The sequence below is a fragment of the Sorex araneus genome, chromosome 4, assembly GCF_027595985.1.
Source record: "Sorex araneus isolate mSorAra2 chromosome 4, mSorAra2.pri, whole genome shotgun sequence".
In the NCBI taxonomy this organism is placed as follows: domain Eukaryota; kingdom Metazoa; phylum Chordata; class Mammalia; order Eulipotyphla; family Soricidae; genus Sorex; species Sorex araneus.
In genome coordinates this window covers 184,845,995-184,861,537 of record NC_073305.1, presented here as the reverse complement: position 1 = coordinate 184,861,537, position 15,543 = coordinate 184,845,995, and the positions used below count along the sequence as shown (strand labels likewise).

General features: G+C 46.5%; 1 protein-coding gene across 2 annotated transcripts in view; it reads right to left on the bottom strand.

Moving 5' to 3' along the window:
* TULP4 (TUB like protein 4) overlaps nucleotides 1–15,543 on the bottom strand; it is a 232,186-nt gene that overhangs the window by 72,409 nt on the left and 144,234 nt on the right. For both annotated transcript variants that reach the window (XM_055135765.1, XM_055135766.1), the window contains exons 3-4: nucleotides 11,230–11,358; nucleotides 4,230–4,391 (exon numbers count right to left, since the gene is read on the bottom strand). In XM_055135765.1, coding sequence (XP_054991740.1) covers nucleotides 4,230–4,391; nucleotides 11,230–11,358 — 291 coding nt within the window. The remainder of the gene's footprint in view (nucleotides 1–4,229; nucleotides 4,392–11,229; nucleotides 11,359–15,543) is intronic.

The following is a 15,543-nucleotide window of genomic DNA, read 5'->3' as shown; positions in this document are numbered from 1 at the left end:
CGGACCCTCTCGCCTAAAGACTTTGAATTCAGAGACTTCTTACAGCAATGCACTGGGACTGTGAGCTGGGCTATGTAATTTCTGGCAGAATTTTCCCTGGACTTTACACAGAAATCCAAAACCGTGAGTCCACGCTGTAGGATAACATAGCCTCAGTAGTTTAGGTTTATTGGGTTACTCCCGTTACAGTGCTCCTATTCCTCTTTGTTTATTTGTAGTTTCTTTCTTGGTGTTCTGTTGACTTGTAAATAATGTTTTTCTCTTCTCCTTGAGTCCTTTGCATAGTTTATTCAGAGCAAGTCCTTTTTATATGGACACAGGAAAACTTAACAAATGTTATGCTTTTGTAACCTGGGAGTCATTTGACTCTACATGATATTTTCCTCCAGGGCATCTGTTCTCTTGACCTAAGCCTCAGCTGCCCTTACTTCCTAGCACCCCCAAAGCACGGTCCCGACGTGGGACAAGAAGGACCCAGGGCAAGCGGTGAGTTGTGTGCTACCCTGGCATCGAGATGGGCCTGGCCAAAGTGCCTAATGCTTAACTATAAGTTAAGAGCTTGATCATGGACAAATGATGTCATGATCCAAACAGTGATACTAGATTTGGACCCTGCTAGGGTGAGGAATGATTAATCTGGCCTGAGTGCTGTGGTCTGAGCCTGTGGCAAGATGTTGCCAGGAGAGCTGCCTTGCAAGCCTCAATGTATCCCTTGCTATGTCCATACAAAAATAACTAGTATTGAGATGTTAATAAGTTCCTGGACTAAGGAAAAGAAAAAAACCTTAAGAGTGAGGAAGGGCTTTGGAGTGCCCTGCCCTCAGGAAGGGCTTTCTTATGTTGATTTGGCTACCTGGCTGGTTGTAGCCTAGAGGGCAAGGTGGGAGAGACAAGGAGGAGGAGAGAGAGAAGCCAGAGAGAGGCGGCAGCAGTGGCAGTAGATCCAGAGAGGCCGGAGCTGGGAGTGCGGGAGATGAGAAAGTTTGAAGATTGAATAAACGGTAACTAATCAGCAACCAGCTTGGTCCTCGTTCTTCCTTCGCCTGTCCTTGACCACCGGCCGTCCCGATCCAGTCCACACACTGCGGTTCCAGGACACCGAACTCGGGCGGTGAGACAGAGCCGCTGGAGAGCCCGCGAGTGCACGCGCCCCTCGGTGTTTTTTAGTTTTTTACACACGCGACTTAACATTTATAATTGTCAGCAATGTGAAACGGTTCCATTTGAACAGGTCTGACTTGGGGGGGAAACTCCAAATAATAACAGTAAGTTTTTGTTGAAATATTGAAGGTTTTTAATGTAGCGGCCACCTCTGGACTGTGAACTAAGCAAAAGCCCCACGCTGGCCGACGCGGCGTGGTGTACACCATACTATGAGGCGCAGGAAGGGGGATGAGGGGGAAAAAGGAAAAAAAAAAAAAGGGAAAAGGAAAAAAAAAAGAGAGAGAGAGAGTTATGTCAACTATAGTGAGTTTTGTGTTGAATTATGGAATATAATCAAGGTAAAGAAAAAATGAAGTGAAATTCATTAGTTATACAGTAGGGGGTAAGGGGTGGGGGCGGGGGTATACTGGGGTTTCTGGTGGTGGAATATGGGCACTGGTGAAGGGATGGGTGTTTGAATATTGTATAACTGACATATAAACCTGAGAACTTTGTAACTTTCCACATGGTGATTTAATAAAAATTAAAAAAAAGAAAAGAAAAGAAAAGAGAAAAGAGAAAAAAGAAACGGGGGGGGGGGGCGTGGAGCTATAGTACAGCGGGTAGGGCATTTGTCTTGCAAGCGGTCGACCTGGGTTCAATTCCCAGCATCCCGTATGGTCCCCTGAGCACTGCCAGGAGTAATTCCTGAGTGCAAAGCCAGGAGTAACCCTTGTGTGTTGCCAGGTGTGACCCAAAAAGAAAAAAAAAACCTGGCATTTTTTATTCAAAATAAAAACAAGATATATAATAATCAGAGGAAAGCAATTTAATCTTTAAAAAAAAATAGGAACTTCCAAATAAAGTTTCTGGTTGCTTCTCTTTACCAATGTTAAACTCAAATCTCTGGCATTAATGTTTTGGTATTTTTGTTGTACCTAAAAGACCATATTTTATATTTATCAATGCTTTAATTAAGTAAATTTTTCTATTTCTAAAACAAATTATCAATAAATCAATTTATTAATTATAACTTTCTCATGAAAGCAAACAGGCACATTAAGGGAAATTCTGAGAGTAGGTTTTAGAAAGGAGCCCAAGGCGCGTCCTCCCCAGCCCCTGGCGTGCGGCACTGTGACTCCTCTCCCTCCTCTCACCGGAACCACAGCCCAGAAACAGCCTCTGAAGGGAGTCTAGCCGGTTTTCTTAACTATTTTTTCCCTTCTTAATTAAGTGGGCTGTTGCCAAATTCATACTATAATAAATAATGCTTTAACTGAATACAACTTTACTTCCTTTTTACCTCCTTTAGATAAATTGCTCTCAAGTATATTATCAGGTCAAAGTAGAGGATAATTTTTAAGACTCTTTCAAATTGCTTCCCCAAAGGGAAATCAGATTATTGCTGACAATGAGTGAGAATATCTGTCTGTACTCATCAATAATCAGTGAAACCACCTCCATTTCACTAGCTATTGCTAGTAAGTGAAAATATACCCTCCTATTGTTATTTTGCACTCCCCCCTGTGAACGAATGCTTTTCCACTAGATGATTACTACGTAGAGTTCTTTTGTGAATGTAATGTTCATTAACATTTATCAACTGGCTATATCCTGTAGACTTGAAAAGTCACTTTGTATGGACCCTCGATGTTAACCCATGCTTCAGAAGCGGGAGGCCTGGCAATCCCCGGCATTCCTTGAGCACCCTGTGCTCCGTGCATGAGTGGCCTCCATGCACAGAGCTGGAAGTCATCCCCAGAAACGTGGGGTGGGCCCCAAAGGAAACAAAATGTTAACTCAAACTTTACCATGCTGGTAGGAAATATTTCTCCAATTCTTACTTCATTTAATATCTTTCATTTAACATTTTCTTGGACACATGTTATTGCTTTCTGTTGTGATTTTGCTAAGAGAGTTTGGGCCAACTTCCCTTTCCCACGTCTTCCCAATATGGTGGTACCTGCTTCCTCCTCAGCACTGTTTCCACTCTACCACCTTACACACCCTCATGTGTAAGAAACATCACCTAGACGATGATGGATAATGATGAAAAGATGCTCCACGTTGCTTATCATCAGGAAAACACGTGTGAAAAGCAGAATGAGGTCCCACCTCCCGGTGGCGAGAGTGACAGGCACACATGAGCCAAGCCACAGCAAGTGTCAGGAGGAGGTGCAGTGCTGGCAGGAGGTGAGGGCTGCTGTGAGACAGCACAGGGGCCTCAGACAGACACTGGAGCTACCACCTGACTACTTGGCCCACTTCTGGGGATTTAATGAAAAACATAAAAGCATTTATTCAAACAAAGAGATGGACCCAGACGTTCAGTGCCGTACTATTCATCTGGATGCAGTGAAACAAGAGACAGAAACAACCAACTACCCCGAAAAGGATGAGCGGATAAGGCAGCTAGAAAACTAGAAACCTTGCTGTCTGTGCCAGCGGGTGTGACCAGGAGGGCATCAGGCTCACAGGGGCTGGCATGTAGCACATGTTCAACATATGGGGGGCCCAGGTTCAGGTTTCACCTCCAGTACTGCAGGGCCCCGCAAGCAACAGAGTGTCCCCCAAAACAGAACAGAAAGGGACAAAGACAGATGCCTCTGACTGTGCACTTGTGGAAGCAAAGAAATCAAGCAAAGAATCGGAAAACACCCTGAAGGCTAATAATGGAATGGGAGACAGTCAGAGGGCAGGGTGGGTAGCAGGGATGTAACAGAGGGTGGTAGGGGGCAGACAGACTCTGGTGGTGGGCACGGTGGGCTATCAATATACGTAGCTGGGGACCTGAGAAACTCTACACCTAAAATCTACACAGTGCTGTGTACAAACATGACCTCATTTTATAAAAGTCGGAGGGCAGAGTGACAGTGTAAGTGTCAAGGTGCTTGCCTTGCTTGTGGCTCACCTCAATCTGAACCCAGGCACTGCCTCTGGCCTCTCAAGCATGGACATGGGTCATTCCTGAGCACAGAGTGAGGAGCAAGCCCTGAGCACTGCTGGGTACGGTTCAAACCCCACCCTCCAAGCCCTGGCCCCCACAAAAAATATAGAAAGAAGAGGTGGGGGAAGAGTGACATTACCTGCTGGTCATCAGGCGTCCAGATGCCACATGTGATTTGACTTTCCAAGTTGATCTCAGATGACCAGTGTCTTTGTCCACTAACAGAACCAACCAGGACAAACCCATCTCGATAGGAAATAAGTGCTTGAGTCCCATCGTGGCTCCAAGTGAAATCACTCACCTTTGAAACAAAAGGAGTCGATTTACCCTCCAAAAAGGAAAGGCTTTCATCAAGCATGAAGTCTAATCACTAACTTAGCCTTGGATTTCAACAGAGATGGCCTTCAAGAGAACAATACATCCATACTATACAGATTAGAACAATGGCATGTTTCATCTGAGACATTATTTGAAATGTATTTGCCAATGTGGTTCTGCTAAGAGTTTCACACAAGTTAATTCATTGAGTCCTGTCTGTAAGAGGCAATTACCAAACCCATTTAATGAAAGAAAGGCGGCATAGAGCGGATGGTAACATCCCAGGGGACACACAGTGGTGAATGTTAGGCTTATGTGGCTTTGTTGTCCCTGCTTTTTGCTGCTGTCCTGCAGCCTTCCAGTTATGGGGTATTCCACTTACGTGACATTCTCTATCAATAGTTCTTGGTTATTTATCAAGATAGGAACATTCTCTACTTCTGACTATATATCTTCCTTGGTCTCATTAACAGAGTCCCTTAATCAAATTTAAAAAACATTATCTGGAAAAAAATTACTTACACTTAGGGTGTAGTTTTATTATATATATTCAAATGACCAAAGATTATTTTCTCGTAAATTTATTATTACTCTTAACTTCTATGAATTTCCGATCCTCGTAAATCTAGAAGGAGCCCAAGATGGAGGGGGAGTCCTATTTTCCAGACACCACTGAGGCTGATTTGCTAAGCGTATAGAAATTCTACATCTGCTTTCATAAGTAAAACACATTTAATTTTTTGTAATGTTCTGTCCAGATTTTTCAGTGTTACATCTCTCTACTCCTCTCCTCCACTTCTCTCTCTCTGAATGAGATACAGAATAATGCCTCTTTATCCATTGATAAGGCATGAAAGAAACTGTGTAATTTTGCATTACCTGCTGCTTGAAATTTTGGCAGAAAACAAGCTGGTCTTATGTTTTTGAGTAAAATTCTGAACAACATCTCTGATTTAAAATTTAAAATTTTAAATCTTTAAAAAATTAACTCTGACATAATTTACAAAAATTACATAATTTAAAAAAATAACTCAAGTTCCCCCTGACAGTCAAATGAATTACCATCACACTTGGTCTCAGGCACCAATGGTCTCATTTCTGACAATAACTCTTATTTGATAGTAACTACTTATTTCTGACTGGGACTACAGAATATACTCAGCTTTGCATACAGTTGCTTTCCTCTCATACTGAGACTATTCTTAATCCCTGTGTGCATCACTTAATTCTTTTTCATAGATTAGAATCTATGACACTTCCTACCCATTTTCCATAATTACCACACCATACTTGATGGAGTTCAGACAGTAGGCAACAAATCATATATATATCATATATATGTGTGTGTATATATACATATATACACACATACACACACATACATCTCGGAGAGCCCGGCAAGCTACCGAGAGTATCCCGCCTGCACGGCCAGAGCCTAGCAAGCTACCCATAACGTATTCAATATGCCAAAAACAGTAACGATAGGTCTCATTCCCCTGATCCTGAAAGAGCCTCCAATCGTTGGAAAAACGAGTAAGGAGAGGCTGCTAAAATCTCAGGGCTGGGAGGAATAGAGACATTACTGGTGCCCACTCAAGTAAATCTATGAAGAATGAATGACAGTGATACAGTAATATTATATTGTATAAGTATTTCATATTTTTTATCCATCCAAGTTTATGGAGATATGGACATTGGGATACTAATGCTTCTAATATTAGGAAACTTCTAAGAATATTTACGTGACAAAATGTGGGCATACAGTTCTCATTTCTCTTGATAAAAAATTGAAGAAGAGCCAATTTCTGGATCAAATGGTATACATATGTTTCAGTGCATAGGAAACTACCAACCTGTTTTCTAAAGTGTTTCTGGCATCTGTCTCGGGAGTCAGCAGTGAAGAAGCCAAGCAGGGGCAGGCTTCACCAACCCGTGTTATTGTCAGTATACTTTCTTTTTGCTGTCTGGTATGCATGAAGTGGTAAGACAATTTTTTTTTTGGGGGGGGGTTTGGGCCACACGTAGTGATGCTCAGGGCTTACCCTGGTGGTGCTGGGGACCATATGGGATGCTGAGGACTGAACCCGTGTCAGCCACATTGCAAGGCAAGCGCCCTACCCACTGTACTATCTCTCTGGCCCCAGTTTATTTACATTTATTCTCACTGTTGACCAATGTGATTCCATTTATATCATATTAATTTATTTTCAGTCAGCCCTAATTTTTTTTAACACATGGTGCAAAAAAAAATCCTTTCTCTATAACCTTCACTACTGCTATATACAGAAGTGTTCAACTTTAACATCTGTGACATTACAGAATATGTCACATTTCAGGTAATCAAATATATGAACAAACTCCAAAAGAACAGGAATTTTTGCCACTTCTCCAGGAGAATTAGGGCTTTATATTCAGTTCCATCCTGGTGGAGCACGGACTTGTGAGGCTGCTCTGGAACAGCTGGTCTAGAAACGTTTCCTTAGGGGCTGAAGTGATAGGGCGTTTGCCTTGAATGTGGCTGACCTGAGTTTGATTCCCAGCATCCCATATGTTCCCCTAAGCACCGCCAGGAATAATTCCTGAGTGCAAAGCCAGGAGTAACTCCTGTGCATCTCTGAGTGTGACCCAAAAAGAAAAAAAAAAAAAAAGAAGATAGAATATATAGTGAAAAGTTTATTTGAGACAATAGCAATCTTATGAGAATAAAAATAATACAGAATGTTTATATGAAGTAATTGCGCTTGTTAGATTAGATTGTCATAAGTGATAAGAATATATTACACAGTGATAAGAATATATTCTAACCAGAAAAGTAAAACTGGGAAGCCGAGTACCAAATGCTCTAAAGAGTTAAGCAGAGCGCTGGAGAGACAGTATAGTGGGTAGGGAGCTTGCTTTGCACTAGCTGACACTGGTTTGATCCCCAGGACCCCATCTGATCCCCTGAGCACTGCCGGGGGTAATTCCTGAGCGCAGAGCCACGGGTAAGCCCTGAGTATTGCTGGGTGTGACTCCCCTACAAAAAAGAAGTAGGAAGCTCCTTCTTTCTGGCTGTGCGAGGTGCAAGGGCCGTGATGCTCTTGCCCACTAATGGGACTTCTCAGACATGGATCAAGTGAGAGGGCGAGCAGCCTGGCAGGCCCGCTGCCCACAGCAGCTTCTCACCAGCCCATCTGAGGAGCACGTGCCTGGCACAGCCCTTCCTAGTGACTAATATCATAAAATAATGCATGTACTATTCAAGAATGCTATTAATTTCCTTGAAAAAAAAGTACAAAGCATTACTTAGTTATTGCCAAGTGTTTGATTGCTCCATGACAATGAAAGGTAAACTATGAAACCCCATGGCTTCTCCGATGGTGTTCTCTGTGAGGGGACTGCAAGACTGTTCTTCCTCCTAGGTCAACATCCCTCCTCCTGCTGAACACTGTGCAGGACACAAGCCACTGTGGCTTCAGCCAGGAGTGCGGGTATGACATGTTCTCACTCCGATGAGCACAGACTCCGACACAGTGTTACTAGCCACCAATGATAACTGCACAGAGGCAGGTAGACAGAGAGTTCCAGATCTCTGTGGTTTACAACCAGCATGAACTGCAGAGATGACTTGGCAGAGAGCCATCTGTGAGATTCTAGGTGCTTTCAGATGTTCCACGCAGGCTCACACATCACCAGGCCTGATTTCAACCTCCTGTCTTGCTTCTAACATTCCTGTTTGCATCACATGCTTGGTGAAAAGGAGAGCGTGAGGTGGCGAGATTCCACCGCTGCACTGTGATCTGAAGGCAGATAGTTGCTCATCGGTGCGGTGGAGCTAGAAGAAAGCGGTGTGGCTGCAGCACTGCCTGCCAGGCAGAGCCCGTCTCTAAACTGCAACCCAGTCTTGGATGTGCTGTGAAGCCGCCTGTCTCCACAGAAGAGAAAACAGCTTCTTGTCTGAGATGAAAGTGTGACAGGGCGATGTGGGTTCATTTTGGCTTAGCTCAGACTGGGGTCTGATTCCGGTTCCACTGTCCACGAAAGTTCTCGATCAGCTGTGCCCTGACCGTGCCTCGGAAGAAAGTGTACACACCCAGGAAGCTGTGTACTACCAGGTGTCCTTGTTCCCTTTCCCTTTCTTTCTCCAAGGGAAGCTTGAAAGATCACTCTTTATCCCACCCCTCACCGGGTCTCAGGAGGGGAAAGAGGCTCTACACGCTAGGAGATGGGAGATTCACCTCCTTTAAAGACTCTCTGGGCCAATTCAGAAGTATCCACTTTACAGAAAGCCCCATAGGGCTGCTGGGTGACGCGCAGGAGCACCCTCAAGGGCAGGCCCGTCCCAGCACCACAGCCAGGAGCTGTAAACCCCCACTGTGCAGGCGGAGCTAGAAGCACTCATATTTCATCCACTCCATCCTCTCGCCGGCCCTCAGAGGCAGGTACAGCTCAGCACCCAAGATTACAGCAGAGGTAAGTGGGGCACAAAAAGGTCAAGTCTTTCCCTTTAAGAAGTCACAGAGGGAGTCTCAGACCGTTGTCCAGAGTTCAGGCTCTTTCCTCTTTTTTCTTCTGAGCCAGCGTAGTGGTATTCAGGGCTCATCGCCGGGCTGGGGACCAAAGCCGGGGCTCCCACATGCAGAGTCCCCTGCTTGGCCCAGAGTTCCTGCTCTTGATCACCACATTCCCACCTGTGGCACAGAGGGCAGACGTCTACACACTGGCAGCTCCATTTCAGAGAATTAGTGCCTGGGGACAGGAGGCGTCGCCTGCACTGGGGGGTTCTTGAGAACTGTATGAATGAGTTGCAAACAAAACTCAAAGACTAAAAGTTATAGTTTACTATGCAGTTTAAGCAAATGGGTCAGAGTCCCTGTCCAAATGTCCAGGCCTCTCCTTTACCGTGTCGGATGTCATTCATCCCATCCCTGGCGCTGCCTCGTCCCATGCACGATTCCTGGTCCTGTCCCACATGTTGCGCTCCCCTCCAGTGTCCGATGGCCTGGCCCCGTCTGCTTTCCCTCTCGTGTGCTCTTTCTGGTCTGGAATGACGCTCCTAGGCCATCCCGAGGTACCACACAGTTCCCGGACATCTTGTCCAGTCTGTCGCCCCAGGCACGGGGGTGGGGAGGGGGGGTAGATCCCTGTGCTCAGAACTTGTCACTGGGACTCCCAGTTGTACCCCAGCAGTTCCTACGGTACTGTCCCACCTTTCCTAGTCTCTGGTCACAGCCGCGTGTGCGTGGGTGAGACTACTGTGCTCAGGATCTGCCCCTGCCTGAATCTGAGCTCTCCTGGGCCTCTGGGCCCCTCTTATATTCTGCCTCTCTGGGCCTGCCTGTACATAGTCCTACTGGGTCCTGCGGTCTGCCTGGGTATATGCGAGAGAGAGGAGTGTGGGAGAGGAGAGGGGAGGGTCAGGGGTCTCCTTTGATCTGCGGCCATCTCCCACCCCCAGCCATCCCATTACCTACTCTGACTGGCTACCTGTCCAAGGGGCGGCCTGCTCCATGGGAGAGATTTAAAGTGATGTACTGAATTCACCTGGCACTGTGTCATCACCTCTGCATAAAGGAAACTCATGGGGCCTTGTCGGAGTCAGTCCAAATGTCACATTTACTCTCCAGGTAACAGGCGGCTCACTCACAAAATCCTTAACCTTTTCATAATAATTGCTGAGGATCACACCCTGTAATTTTCTGTCACCTCACTGGTTCGTATCTTCCAAATTTGGGAAATTCAGAGATCATTTCAGCAACAGAAGCGGGAGGAGAGAATCTGGTCCCTCCGAAACTTATCATCAGCTGGAATTCATTCCTGCAGGGCTGAGAAGGTCAGAAAAGGCCGCCTCCGCGAGGCCTCCTGTGGGCCTGCGCTCTCCCGGGCAGGGTCCTCGTCAGAGTGCAGAGGACCCCACGGGGCCCCCCAAGTGGGAGGAAGAGCTTGATCTGGCCCAAGTCCAAGGGATCGACGGGGCAATGTTAAAAATAGCTCAGCTGGCAGGGTGCCCCAGGCAGGACTATTTTCCTCCCAGGAAGGACCCATCTGTCCCAGGACCGAAGTGCTTCGGGATGACAACAGGTGTCCGCGCTAATTGAGGCCTGCCAGGAGAGAGTGTTAGAAGCCGAGTGTGGTGAGAAACAGTCCTGCAGAGCTCCCTGGGGGAGAACTCTGAAGACGACAATACAGGGAAAATACCTTTGATGGGGAGCACAAGAGTGATATGCAAGAGCATTTGAGAGGATCCAAATTTAACATGTAATCACAATAATGAAAACAACTTCACAGATTTAATTAAGGCTTAAAATTTGGAGAGGGCTTGCCAAAATGAACAGTTGAGGAGAAGTACAATCTGATTTTTTCTTACCGACTGATATATTTAGGAGAAAAAAAAACCCAACAACAGAGGGCTGGAGAGAGAGCACTGTGGGAAGGGAGCTTGCTTTGGTCCACAGCAGCCCAGATGATGCCCCAAGTGCCATCAGCAGTGATTCCTGAGTGCAGAGCCAGGAGTAACCCCTGAGCATTGCCAGGTGTGGCCAGGGAAGACACAAACAAATCAAAAAAAGGACTCTAGTGTTGTTCATTTCCATATCACCTCTTTCTGGAACGTTTCCTTCGGCCTCAGTGCACGTGTCTGAGCCCTGCCTGTATTCTGTCCCAATCTGGGCATCTGAGCCTGCCTGGACACAGCAATCTGTCCAGGCGCGCAGCCCTACCAGGTCCTGCTGTCTACCTGGTTGTGTGTGAGAGAAGGAGTGTGGGAGACAGTCGGGCCGGGGCCTCCCTCTGTCTGTGTGTGTCACCCAGCACCAGAATGCAGAAGGTCGCTCTCCTCTTACCTGGGCCCCTCGATCGTTGACCAGCTCTACAGACCACCTTCCTTCGTACTGAATCCACACAAATATGCCTCCGTCTGCATCGCACGTGGCCAGCTTCTGGTACGGCTCGTTCCACCTCACCAGCACTACCTAGAAAACAAGCGAGAAGAAACTCACCACTGAGAACGGGCCCCGTGGGCGGCCAGGATTACTTCTCCAATGTGATCAGGCCCCCAAACTACTACCATTCATGGCCAAGGAAGAAGACTGGGCGAGAGGGGGGATGACTCACAGAGGGAACACCCCCAGCTTCCAAAGAGACCCTTGACCTGCCGCAAGGGAGAAAGGGCCAGAGCCCTGGGTTCCAGGCCTGCCTAGCACAAGTGAGAGGCTCCGCCATCTGCCAGTCCCGTGTGCTGCGACAACCATTTGCAGAGTCTGTCATGACTGGAATCAGGGAATTCATTTAGTGCCAAAAGCAGAATGGAGTCTATTTAATATTTTTCATAAAAATTGGAAACAAAAAGTCAAGTTTATTTTTTTTAAACTTTATTTCCAAATAATTCAGGATCCATACCTGACCAATTCTGAACAACAAAACAAAACAAAAACCACCAAAAAACCAAAATACACAGAGTTGAAACATCTAAACTTAACATAGTGATAACAGAACTTCGACCTAAGCTCATTAAACCACATTCAGGTGTGCACCCCCTGCCCCCCTGCATGCCCCCCATGGTACGAAGCCAGCATCAACATGTAAAGATTTATCACAGAATCAACATGAGGAAACTGTATGTTTCAAAGTAAGTACACAGGGATGCCGGGAAGAACAGCACGTGGCTAGGCGGGAAGACTCAAACAACTGCTCGCAAGGTCACAAATTCTGTCTGGGAGCCTGCACGCCACTAGCAGGGGTGTGTGAGCACATCCCCACCGGCATCGACTCCCACGGTGAGCACCTCTCACGGCCAGACAGCATCACCGGAACGTAAGCGAGCAACCCGGCCCAAGAGGGGCTGGCCACACCACAGCGAAACGTATCTGTGTCACAGCAGACCCCTCTGTGACTCTGGCCACTGTGCCAGCACAAGGAAGGAGGAGCAAAGAGAACAAAGTGCTACTATTCAAAACCCAAGTTCTGAATCTGAAAAATTTTAACCTGACTGAATCACTCCCTTGCCTGAAAGGTGAAGCCTCTGAGAGCGCTTTATGGGATTCAGAAAATGCCAAAAAAACTGAGGGGCAACCAAAGCCCAGTAACCTGTGAGGACACAGAGCTATGAAGCGGTCCCTGGGGTGCACTGTGGCAAATGATCCCTCGTGACCATAATGAATCCTTCCAGGAGTAAGATGCCAGGTGACTAATATGAAATTGGAGGAGAGGCCCCCACAGGAGTGAAAGCACAGGGGGAGTTATCCCCCCACCCCCATGTCCCAGACACCCAGCTGTCTACTGCTGCGTCAATCTAATGAGGCCCAGCACTCATCAGCAGGGCCAGCTGGCTGCTCATCAGAAAGACTTCCTCTTTGGTCTCCTGGAACTATGCCAATTATCCCACTGACCTCGTGAACCATGGCCCTGTGTGAATGGCTTCTAACCTCCATCATGTACTCTAAAATCACAATGGGATGGAGCTCAGTGGTACGGCATGTAGGATCCGTGGCAAAGCATACATGCAATGAGGACTATTGAGGCCTTGCGCAATGCCCACACTCCTCCTATGCCCTCTATGTCCAAGTCACAGACCAGCACAGAAGCCCTGTCACTATAAAACAAACAAAACAAACAAACAAACAAACAAACAAACAAAAAACCCCGAAGTATGGGGTATGCCCCTGCGTAAATAGGTCAGGCTGCAGAATGCAAAGGGTTTGCAAATGTGCAGCAGGAAAGAACAGAATAGCAGAAAAGAATAAAATAGAACACAAAATATCTGCTGGCTGCAAATGTGCACAGAAGACTATTTAGAGTCTTTCAGATCGAGAGGACAGCGTGGATAAAAACAACAGGAAACTGTCAGGACTCTATACCTTTCAGGGTGCCTTCTGATATGTGAACTACCCCAGCCTCCGCTCTTTCTACACTGTAACATTGATGTGCTTCCTAACTGCCCTTAATATCTCTGTAATAGCAGTCCCTTGTGGGAGGGGCATATGTATTAAATAAATGGCTTGCCTGGGAGACCAGTGCTACAGGCCAAAGTGACCCAGTCAACATGTGATTGTCTCATTCTCTGCAACTGATCCTTGCTGGATAGGGGTTGAAGGTGCCAATCTGACTGGCACTAGATACTTTTTGCAGAAAAATTCTCAATTTTTCTTTTCTTTAAAGGAAGAAATTATTATTCAGCAAAAATGTATGGCTATAATTCCTTTCAAATACTGCAAAAGTCGGAGAGTTGTGAAGCCACCCCTGCCTGATTTTAACCTGCCTGTACTAGGTACTGCTTGCTAACCTGAGCTCTGGGATCCAAGGCCAGGGACAGCCACCATTCAACATTGTCCACTGGCAGCCACTAGTCAAATCTAACCCCTCTGGCACGGCCCCTTCCTGTGCTGGACCACTGAGGGCAGGGACAGACACATTCAGAGCACTGGCACCTGGTTACTGAGCAGACTGCAACAGAATGCTCCTCATGATGACGCGTAATGATTATTGCTCAATTCAGTCTTTTAGCTATAAACATTACAGAAAACTATTTCAAATGGGTCATTTTCAACTCCCCTTAGCACATTAAAAAACTGCAACTAAGGTAACATGGTTGTAACAGAGTTAACGTTCATGGTTTTGACGTACAAAATAACTGCACCTTTGCTACTGCCAGTGTGCCCAAGAGCCTTCCCCACTGTCCCTGTGTCCCTGTGGTCTGCCTCTTCCTTCCCTTCAATACCCTCCCCCCCACGCTCATGTGGCCAACTGGAATTTGATCCCCGGCATCCCAACTGGTCCCCTGAGCAGAGTAATTCCTGAGTGCAGAGCCAGGAGAAACCCCTGAACATACAGAGTGTGACCCCTCCCCACGCCTTCCCCAAAAAGAAAATCTTAATTTTTAATGGTTCTGCTCAAATTAAGGACTTCATTTTTAAAGTAGTAAACCCACATAAGTCTTTAAATAATACTAAATAGTCAAGAATTTTCAAGTAGTCAATAAAAGCCAAATTCCCAAACTCCATTCAGATCTCATGACTGTCCTGCACACAGCCAGGCACAGACATGCAGGTGGCTACAATCTGGTCCCTGAAGAACATGTTACTGAACTCCCCAATCACTCACAGACTTCAGGATGGCACCCTAGAGCAGGATATGACCAAGGGCCTTCGATCCCCAAGAGCCAGCCTGTCAATGACTTTCTTGAGAGCACACCCTGGGACCCCTTCCCACTAGGGAAGAACTGGAGGGAGCCCCACCTCAGATGCATCTGCTGTCCCCACCCTGTTATGTATGGATGGCTGCAGAATCGGGTCACATCAGTGACAAAATCTCCATATTTATATGTACGTTAACCTACTTATTAATTATAAGCACTGTGATTTATTTACAAAGTTGCTGATAATAAAACTTCAGACATTCAATGTTCTAATTCCAAACTCACCGCAAGTGTCAGCATCCATCTATCCATCAATGACCCAAAACTTCCCTACTCTGCAAACACATTTTTAAAATATGGGGGGGTGGGGGGGCACTGCAGAGACAGTACAGTGGCTAGGGCATTGGCTGTACATGTGGCCAACCCGGTTTAATCCCTGGCAACACACATGGTCCCCGGAGCCCTGCGGAATCAGGAGTAAGTCCTGAGCACCACTGGGTCTGGCCCCCAAACAAAACAAAACAAAAATTACTTCTGGGTGGGTCACATGCTTATACTAGTCTTGAATCTTATGGTTTTGATGTACACAGTGAGTCACCTCTACATCACCAAAATGTTCAAGACCCTTGACCAAAGCCCAGTTGTTATGAGCCATCTTCCTCCTTCTATCTCACCCACTCCCCTCCATCTTCGCATTTTCCTTGCTATAATCTGGGGCCCAAGATAAATTCTCTGTCTCCAAGAATACAGCCTGCATGGTTACGATCAGCATCATACACACATAGTGGGAGGAAATATTTTATATTCGTAATGGTAAAGATTTTCTGGTCGGAGGTTGAAGGGGCCGTGAAGCAGCAGGCAGGCAGGTAGGAAAGAGCCCCAGGGCAAAGAGTTCTTGGGAAGGAATAAGACCAGAAGCCCCAAGGCTGCAAAACCCACCTGTGGACACAGGAAGTAAGGCCCGATAAGACCTTTAGCTGGCTCCAGCACAGACCAGAGAAGACTGGACTCCCCCTGAGAGAAG